The sequence below is a fragment of the Branchiostoma belcheri genome, unplaced genomic scaffold, assembly GCF_001625305.1.
Source record: "Branchiostoma belcheri isolate BF01 breed outbred unplaced genomic scaffold, Haploidv18h27 scaffold79, whole genome shotgun sequence".
NCBI classification, from domain to species: domain Eukaryota; kingdom Metazoa; phylum Chordata; class Leptocardii; order Amphioxiformes; family Branchiostomatidae; genus Branchiostoma; species Branchiostoma belcheri.
Genome location: NW_017804453.1, coordinates 815,954 through 825,329, shown reverse-complemented (window position 1 = coordinate 825,329; position 9,376 = coordinate 815,954). Strand labels below are relative to the sequence as shown.

Below are 9,376 nucleotides of genomic sequence, written 5' to 3'. Positions count from 1 at the left end.
GTAGAAAGACATCAGGATTTTATTGACCGTCTTTTCCCACGCCTGTACAAAAAAAGAGCACATAACAGCCACATTACAACTGATATCATGATTTTGCTTGTCGCAAATACGATTCAACGTTCAAGTTTAACTAGTAGCCAAGCTGACAAATTAACCTGCTGGATCGTCCTGGTAGCAGTTTTGCTACTGCAAAAAGCCCCTGTCATATGTTGTATATATATATATATATATAGATAGATAGATAGATAGATAGATAGATAGATAGCCTTCCCATGTTTTTGCTCCGACCACTTCCCGACCAAAATTATCTGGTGAGAATAGTATAATTATAACTTTTACGGCTGGGGCAAACGGCTTGTACAGACTATTTGGGTAGACCGTCTACCAGGCTTCGGGAGGCGACTGGAAAGAGTAGAAATTGGACAAATAGAGAGATAACAATTCAGTGGAGTTGGTCCGCTAGAGAGTAGGATGCGCACCCGGGTACGGCAAAATGTACTTTCTAGCGGACCAACTCACTCGGTATGTTATCTCTCTACTTGGCCAATTTCTACTCTTTGCAGCCGCCTCCCGAAGCCTGGTAGAGGCTACGTAATGATCCCAACCACAAACTAACTACGTATAGCAGCTGTCTGTTCGGGGGGGGGGGGCATGGTCGGCTGTGACCGTGAGGAACAAAGAACGCATTCGACAAGATAGTACCGAAACACCATCTAAAGCTTTATCATGTTGTCCTTTGATTAAAGAAATCGCTACTATACAGGATGAAGAATGTTTGTCCAATCTCACGAGGTAGTCAATAATTAATGGAATCAATTAGCAAAAAAGTGCACCTTCTTAGAAACATCGATATCGCTCCTCTGACTGTAACTACCAGGACCACAACAGCAGAAACTGTGAGAAAAATCCCGACCAGGTGTCCTGAAAGACAAAGACTTAAATAAGACCTAGGAAAGTAATGTTGTGTTTCCGACGATCCTGAAAAATGGGGTCAGTAGGTAGCTACAGAGATGACTTCCGAGTATTGTTTTACTAAGGCCATGTTGATTTGATTATATGGATGACATCCCCTGGGAACCGCAAAACTGATGCGCGCGTGCGAATAAAAAAAAAGTTTTGCGAAAAAAAAGTTGCTTTCACTATGAAATCTACGTGGTCATGAAGGTTGAACAAATGGCACAGAATATGTTATGGCGAATAATCTACTCTTCGAATTCATTTCTTTACAGTTTTGTCTTTTTTCCTTTGATTTTGGCATTCTACGACATTGGTATCGTTTCTAAATGTTTTCCTTGCAACATATGGTATATTTTTGCTCATTTAGCAACTGTTTTGCACGATTTACAGTATGGTTGAAAACTTTTTTTTTTGGAAACGGCCGAAAATTCATGCGCGCGCGGATGTCATCCATATAATCAAATCAACATGGCCTAAGTATAAAACCTGCTAACCTACAAATATATAGCGACGTAATTTGTCTCACTTTTGTGTTAAAAGTGTAATATAGTACCTGAATATGGAGGATCATTGGCAGCTTCATCGCTAAGATGCTCCATGTTTAACACGCTGAAGGACAGCTTGCCGTCATTGTTCTCCTCCACTTCGCCCCCCTCCCCCGATGCCTTCTCCCTCATAATCCTCCTCCTCGTCTCTGCCCTGTATCACCTCTGTTGTCGCGCGCCGTTCTTGTTTGTCGTCTCCGTTGGATTGGGGGTTTCTTCTTTCTCGTTCCCCTTCTTCGCTGTCTTGCGTGACTTTTTTGGTCCCCTGCCTTCTTAAACTGTAGTAAGAGCCCTTTAGGGGTAAGAAGTCAATACGTTATCCCTGTTTGTGGTGTAACCCAATGGCAATGATCGTTAGTCTATTGGTAGAGTAGCTAGTTTTCGTCAAATGTCTGGGAGCTTCTAGATGATGCAAACAAACGATCACATGAGTACTAGCTGCGCTACGGTTTTGCTGTTCGAATAGACCGATCCTCAGACTGCCCATCAGCTGTTCAACCAATGAGAGAATAACAATAGTGGTTCGACCAATGAGAGAGTGGCTCCATGTCTGTCAAATATCTTAATTTTTACATTTCTACGTTTTATCGAAGGTGGTCGGGGCTTTGGGGTCTGTCTATTCACGCCGAGAGAAACTATACGGCTGAAGTAATTCTATCAACATACATCTATGATTGTGTCGAGTTGTGACCCTACCCTGCGGCATGCAGAGACGTCCATTTAGTGAACAAAGACCCTTTTGAAAGTCAGTGTTGTTTTTTTCTTGGTGAACAACCGTAACTATAGGTTATCGTCTTACCAGGCACCAACACCGGAGTGTATGTATGGTGTATATACACCCACTCGTGCAAATTAAACACTTTAAATGACAAACCATTGACGTATAACCAACCATCGTGATGTGTAACTTTTATAACATCCTTAGAAATTAACCTACCGATAATCCCACGCTGTGGGGCTTGGCAATAGTGAAGAAGAATAAGAAGAATTATACCTATATTTTTATTCGTAAAGGAACTTTCTAATATCACTTTGAATCAAACAAAGCATACAAGGGATTTCCCGTTTGAAATGCTAACCTCAGTCCGGAAATGTAATATACTTACTTCAAAATTATTTTCCCCCGTGCACCAAATATATTTTATTTGATCATATAGAATTTGCTTATCAAGTTACTGAGATACTACAGTTTGCAGATACATGTAGAGTCTTCTACACTGGCTTATTGGATATTGGTTTCTGCCCCTCATCATTGTATAACGAGAGCGCATGAAAATCACACATACCTAGCTCGTCGTCCGACACAGGATCACTGTTGAGATGAACGGCGCTCAGTATGAAAACAAGCAGAAAGGCCGCTAGAATACAGCAGGCGACTTTTCTATGTGTGGCAGCCATCTTTGGAAAGCATCCAGTAAATACACAAATAGTTGACAACTTCACTGCAGCGTCGTTATAGATGTAGAAGGCTCAATTCCTCTTGATGAAGTTGCCTCGAAATTTTGCTCCGCATCCTATCACGTACGTTCTTGAATTGAAACAAGTCAAAACATTTCAGACACCAAGTTGTGGTTTGGCCAATTCGCCCCGCAGATAGACTTTCTGAGCTGGCCGCACAAACGCGGTTTTTATCTAGTGTTATTTCTTCCCATGCTTTCTGCGGCTGGGGTCATAGGCACTGTATCTCCGAGACAATAGCACGAAAATATCGGGTTCCGTGTAGCTAATTTGTTGTTTGGAACCCTTTGACCTCATTTGGGCGGTGAGACGTCCCAGCCTGTTCCACGTGCACCTGTCAGTGCAGTGCCAAATGACACGAAGGGAGTCCACGATTACACTCCGTACATTAGAGGCAGGAACCGCAGAGCGACAAAACAGTTGACAAGTCCTTAGCGAATTACATTTATAGAACCAAGTTCAATTTTTACAACGTGCTGTACGTTTTGTTGTCTTGCTCTAAAATGATAAGCACAACCTTTCGTCAGCGGAAGGCATGAAAATACATATACCACTCTTAAGGTTGCGGGAGGATCTAAGGTCTAAGTAAGGTATAGGTCACTCAACAGACGGGTGTATTAGATTCTCATACCTTCCAATGTATTAAGGTAAGATTACGAAGGAACTGAAAGATACTACCTATATACATAAAGATACACTAATGATGGGGATATTTCACGTACACCTATCGGCTCATTCATACCCCTACATCATGCCTACTTACATTGGTAGATGCATAATGACACAGCGACACTAGAAGATTTATGATTTCCTCCGAAAAAGGTCTCATTATGTAAAGTCTATTCCAAAGCTCCCCTGTTTGTGCTTGCCATGTAGGAGATCCCTATCAACGGATAGAAAGACTCTGTTGAAAACTTTGTCGTCCCTTTTCAAGCGACATGTTTTTCTAAAAGTTACCGGAAATTCCAGAAGGCCGGCCGTTCTATATCAGCCGTACGTGGAATTTTGAGCTTTAGACGCACCGTACCCTGGGCACGCGAGCGTGTCTGGAAACGAGATCGTCATCACGTGACGCAATTGCTTAGCAACCGCGTCTTGACTTCCAGCTGTTTTGAGCACCAGTGGTGGGAGATCGACCCCTCATCTGGTAAATTTCGCGCTAAAGAAAGTACTCGTGGGTTAAAAACTAGTCTCGTTGGAGTCAAGACTAATTTGTTTGGCGCTTCAAGTCAAAAGGCAGGTAAGTTTGGTCTTTATGTAACAGTTTGCAGTGACTGTTTATGTCGATCGCGTTCGTCATATAAGGAAGGGGAGGGGCGGGAGTACAAGTAGGGGGGAACACCGTGTGGCGATGTTACAGTACTCGTTCATGAAGAACGGAAAAGACAGAAAGTCATATTGAATTAGGGCCAACCATACATGAAACAGCTACGAGGGATAAGGGTCAACGTTAAATATTGATAAATGAAGTTCTATTCTAACTATAAGAAGGAGACTCAGAGACTCAGAAGCAGGTGGACACAGCCACAACATAAGCTAAAGGACCTGTTAGGAGTTTTAGTGGTTTGTTTCAAAAGAGAAAGAGTTGTTGAAGAAAGAACTTTCATGTTTCATTATATGAGTTCGAAACATGGCGTTACAGCCATTGACGTAACTTTATGAAATCTTTGACATAGCCTAAGTGCCATCTAGTTTATCTGGTAGGGAGAGAGAATGAGGCCTAGTAACTTAGACAGGATGTCATTCAGGCTATCTTTGACACAAATCCAGACTGATATCAGTCGATATTCAGTATTTTATATTTACATTTAATACCTTCAGGAATCATGAATCTGATGTCTGAACGTGATGCCCCCTTCTGCTCCATGGTGCGAGCGTCTGGCCAGGGTGAGATCTGGACACACACGCACGACGAGCTCAAGTTCACCCAGTTTGGCTGGAGGTCCACCACAAACGAAGAGGGCTACAGGAGCAAAACACTGGTGGGCAACTGGAACGAGCATCGCTTTGACGTAGACCACCAGCGAGTCCCCAGACGCCTTCCCTCCCAATACGAACACTACTTCGACACCACCTACGGCAGTACGCTAAGCACCAAGCCCGCAGAGGTACCAGAGTCCTTGAAACACCTTGCAGAACGGGAGCCCATCGCTTTCCCTGGCAGTCAACCGGAGCTGGACCCACCACTGCTTAAGAACGAGTACAATTCCTTCCAGACAACATCCCGGGCAGCGTATGTTGACCCCAGGGTCAGAAAGGAACCAGTAGTGCCACCAGAAAATGCTACTCAGGGAGTCGGCAATAGTCCTAGCAAGAAGTAAATAGACTTAGCAACACTAAATAGATTCTGTACTAGAGTACATAACCGAGGAAGACCATGCCATGTAACATTATATACAGTAATATTACTGTAGTCAATTCCTTCTTTTTTTTGAGATATGAATATGCCACAAGCATTCCTCTGCCAATACAGTACTACAGTACTAGTCCTGAAAATAAGAGACTAACCAGTGTATCAGAAAGAATTGTAAAAGGACTAGAAAAAACTTGTCTATGTTTACACACATACTCATGTAACATTTAAAGGTACAATTTTGTATTACCAAAATAAAGACACACATGATATGTACTTTGACTTTCTTCCCTTTAATTTCATTGTATTCATTCAACATCCCTAAATTACCTTATCCTTTCAAATGACACTTAATTATATGTATGTGTGAAATAACAAAGTCTTCTGACTTTTTGTTAACAAGAAAAATACTCTAAGCACATAACATAATGAACATTCAATTGTATTTCATGTATTCACTGAGTTTGTTTTTACCTTATCAAGGACTAGATCAATATGACACATGATTCAGGAATGTTATAACAATGTGCCCTATACATTAAAAGAGGTCTTAATCTTGTTGACTGTAAATTCAAAGTAAGTGATACCTAAAGCTTTCCAATTACATGTATACACCATTTTTTTATGACATGCATGTTTTATGAATAGTAACAGCTATAAGAGGATTTTATTATTTCACAGCTTTTGGAACTCTGTTTATAACCAGACGACCATCATAACTAAGGGAGGCGAACAGCCACGGGTCAGCTGTGGACCACTCTGCAGCGTACACACTGTCTTCATGCTCCTCATATGTGCCAATCACACCATCCTTCTCAGGCTCTCTGGGTCTGGAGGGACAAAGAGATGGAGTTAAGATATAATATTTGTCATGACAGGGGAGATCATGTTGAGACACTGATATAGACAGACCCATTCCCTTTTATGCCTTTTCTTGAGTTTTGGCTACAAGTTTTTTGTGCCACCGATGATGACACAAGCACTTTAAGTACAACACCTTCTGTTCAAGTCTTTCTTTCCTTACTTTTCTTTCTTGTTTTCTTCATCTTCCTCACTATCATCATCTTCATCGATGAGATGGCCGAACGGTTCTGAGGAGATGGACACCATGTTGTGTAAGATGACCCTACTGTCACTGCTGGACGTTAGGACCAATTGATCATGGAAGTGGTTGTACCGGACACTCCACACCCTGGAAAAATAGCACACTCACTGTGAATTTGTTCATTTTTGCAATGTTTTCAGTTTGCAGCTGAAACAATTCTCTAGTACACTAGGAAATTCAGAAGGAATGCATATTTGCTGCTTTCCTTTGAAACCTTGTCAGCAATTTAGAATCACATTGTATAACTTGCATGCAGAAACAATGACTACAATTCAACATGATAGCATCCTCACCAGTGGGAATGTTCAGACACAGTTAAAACAGGCTCAGTGCAGTTTCTGACGTCCCAGAATTTGACGTTGCAGTCGTCCCCACAGCTGACCAGGTAGTACTGCTTGTTGGGGTTGAAGTCCAGCTCTCTGACCAGTTGACCATGGGCATTATCAATACAGTACACCTGCCTGTGTTTCCAGAATATAAAAATGTGGTCACTGGACATGCAAAAAGGTGAAAATGGCTACATTTATTTACATTCATTACAATTCAATTGGCATAATTAAAGACTTCACAATCATTCAATGACTGAAGTTATGTATATGTACATGCATGCAATATATACCCAGTATGGGAAAATAATGACAAATATGACTTGTAATTGAATTACATATTATCTTAACCCACAACAAGAAAAAAGTTGCTAGAGTGTTCTAGCCAAGGCTCAGGTACTGTAAATTTTTACTTTTGCAGTGGAGGTTTTCACAGTAGGTAGGTCACCATGAAATTATACCACTGCAAAAGTTTAAGCATTTCCAGTAGTACAATATGTAATGAGAGGACTGACTGCATGGTCCTGACGTCCCAGCCCCTGATGGTGGTGTCGTTAGCAGTGGCCATCTGTGTGCAGTTATGGTGAGGGTTCCACCTGCCGGCTGTGAACTTAGGGTTACCCTTGCCCTCCAGTGTGGCTGAGCTAGACAACTATGGGGGCAAATATGAAATATTCTGGTTATGTATATGACAATAGTCTATTTGAACTTAGGCCACTGCAAGTAAATTGTATGTTCTACCCACATTTATTTTTGTATTGTTTTCAAAATTTCTTTCATTTTTGGTGGAATGGTCGATATGAACTGACAAACAACTATCATGTACAGCAACTGACCATAAAACAGTTGCAACAGCCCAACAATATACCTTAGCCTGAGAACTGCTGACATCCAGGTCCCACATCAGGATGTTGTTCTCTGTGAGTGAGATCAGCTTCTTACCATCACCAGAGGGCTCCCATACAGTGCTGGGAAAAAATACCACATGTGAACATATTGTCGATACTTTTTTTTACAAAACAGCATGCAGTTCTAAACTACCAACCTTTAATTTCATGTTTTCTATATTAAGTACAAACAGGACAATTAAGTACAAACAATACATGAGGTAACTAGTCCAGAGTACATACCTCACCATGTTACTATGGTTACCATCGTCAAGGTGACAGAGCAGCTCCAGTGCCTGTGCAGAGGCAGACGTGTCATCCTGCGCGTCATTGGCTGAAGCATCAAACTCAGAGGGGATTCTCCATACTGCACCGCACATCTCAGCCTTCTGTTCTGAAGCTGTGATGTAATAGGCCAATATCTAAATACATGTACCAATATCCGAATGCATCCAAGATAAATAATTACATGATATACGTAACATGTAAACACGAAAGGAGGTTAAAAATCTAGTATTTTAAACCTCCCTCGTATTAAATATTATGTGTATCATGTAGTTATTTATCAACCCTAGATACATATGGCTTCTATTCAGCTATATGTTCTATTTTACCTGGCCTTAAAATACAAACTTGGGAGATCATAAATAAGGCAAGTAAAATAAAATTCAAAGTACATGAACAATGAAAATGGTAAATCATTAATATAACAATAGATCATAGCAGTAGTTGGTTGGTAAAAGAAGATTTGGTTGGTATCTTATTTGTAAATAACCCTTGAAATGCAGATGTTAAAGGTACATTACTTAACAGACTTTTAAAACCGTTACTACATCAATTGCATATAAGGTCATGTAAGTTAGGGGGTCACAGTAAGTGTTACTGACTCTTATTGTACACAGTTGTGAGTACTGCCTTGTCTGCAGGGCTGGCACTGACATGCCACACCTCCCCAGGCTGGTGCAGGAACACATTCTTGTTCAGGATGTTATTTTCATCATCAAAGTCTATCTGGTGAATCTGAAAAGAAACAAAATACATTGTATACTTATCAATAATACAATGAAAAGCCATACTGTGACTTGGTGTGCCCAAAGGCAGTTGGGCATAACACACCATGTCACATACCAGTTGGGCCATGGAGTTAGAAGGACTCCATGGTTGGACATACATGTAAGTTGTAACACCACAAGGAAGTGTCCTATCCTATCAATAATAGAATATTCCACACTATTGAGAGGATGGTCCTGTCAATAACAGAAAAATATAATATCATCAGGTCCTGTCAATGGTGCATTTGTTCTGTTATTAATCAATAGTGCATTTTTCTGATATTGACAGGATCAAATTTTCAATAGCCTTATGCAACACACAGCTGCAGCTGACCGATGATGATGATAAATGTTATACAAAACAAATACATCCAACATTACCCTACCTGGTTTTCGAACTTGAGGGACTGGGTGCCAACCAGGAAGCGGATAGCGTCTGTTTCTGCCACCTGAGGTGTCAGGGCACGCGCCTGTAGTAGGATGAAAACAACCATACTTTATCATCTTTGAAATGTATTCAATTATTATTGTAAATTGTATGTCACATCCTGATATAATTTTCAATCTCTATTCATTCTGTAAATGCTATTTGTGGAGGTATAAGCTTCAACTTCAAGCTTTGATGAAGGGTTTAGGTAGCTAGCTTTAGTAGTGCGAAAAAATGGGGATTATAAAGGTCATAAACCTATGATA

At 40.9% G+C, this 9,376-nt stretch overlaps 2 protein-coding genes and 1 pseudogene across 5 annotated transcripts in view; 1 reads left to right on the top strand and 2 right to left on the bottom strand.

The window, feature by feature from the left end:
• Nucleotides 1-2: 2 nt before the first annotated feature.
• Nucleotides 3-3,157, bottom strand: LOC109485928 (annotated as a pseudogene).
• Nucleotides 3,158-4,039: 882 nt separating this feature from the next.
• LOC109485929 (UPF0686 protein C11orf1 homolog) lies at nt 4,040-5,589 on the top strand. 2 transcript variants are annotated; one of them, XM_019789628.1, is made up of 2 exons: nt 4,040-4,196; nt 4,782-5,589. In XM_019789628.1, the coding sequence occupies exon 2, from the start codon at nt 4,787-4,789 to the stop codon at nt 5,279-5,281; it is 495 nt and encodes a 164-aa protein (XP_019645187.1). In that variant the 5' UTR covers nt 4,040-4,196; nt 4,782-4,786; the 3' UTR covers nt 5,282-5,589. The 2 variants fall into 2 exon arrangements, with proteins under 2 accessions (XP_019645187.1, XP_019645186.1); XM_019789627.1 differs by having other exon boundaries at nt 4,040-4,200.
• Nucleotide 5,590: 1 nt separating this feature from the next.
• LOC109485927 (protein TSSC1-like) overlaps nt 5,591-9,376 on the bottom strand; it is a 6,428-nt gene continuing 2,642 nt past the window's right edge. Inside the window, exons 1-8 of one of the 3 annotated variants that reach the window (XM_019789626.1) lie at nt 9,070-9,153; nt 8,519-8,651; nt 7,875-8,031; nt 7,613-7,712; nt 7,260-7,396; nt 6,712-6,879; nt 6,338-6,505; nt 5,591-6,143 (exon numbers count right to left, since the gene is read on the bottom strand). In XM_019789626.1, coding sequence (XP_019645185.1) covers nt 5,984-6,143; nt 6,338-6,505; nt 6,712-6,879; nt 7,260-7,396; nt 7,613-7,712; nt 7,875-8,011 — 870 coding nt within the window. In that variant the 5' untranslated portion in view covers nt 8,012-8,031; nt 8,519-8,651; nt 9,070-9,153 and the 3' untranslated portion in view covers nt 5,591-5,983. Of the gene's footprint in view, nt 6,144-6,337; nt 6,506-6,711; nt 6,880-7,259; nt 7,397-7,612; nt 7,713-7,874; nt 8,032-8,518; nt 8,652-9,069; nt 9,154-9,376 lie in introns of those variants that run through there. The other 2 variants (XR_002141162.1, XM_019789625.1) reach the window with 2 other exon arrangements.

Bases quoted from the DNA above. Each gene is read 5' to 3' on its own strand.
- LOC109485929 (XM_019789628.1), top strand. From the start codon at position 4,787: ATGAATCTGATGTCTGAACGTGATGCCCCCTTCTGCTCCATGGTGCGA.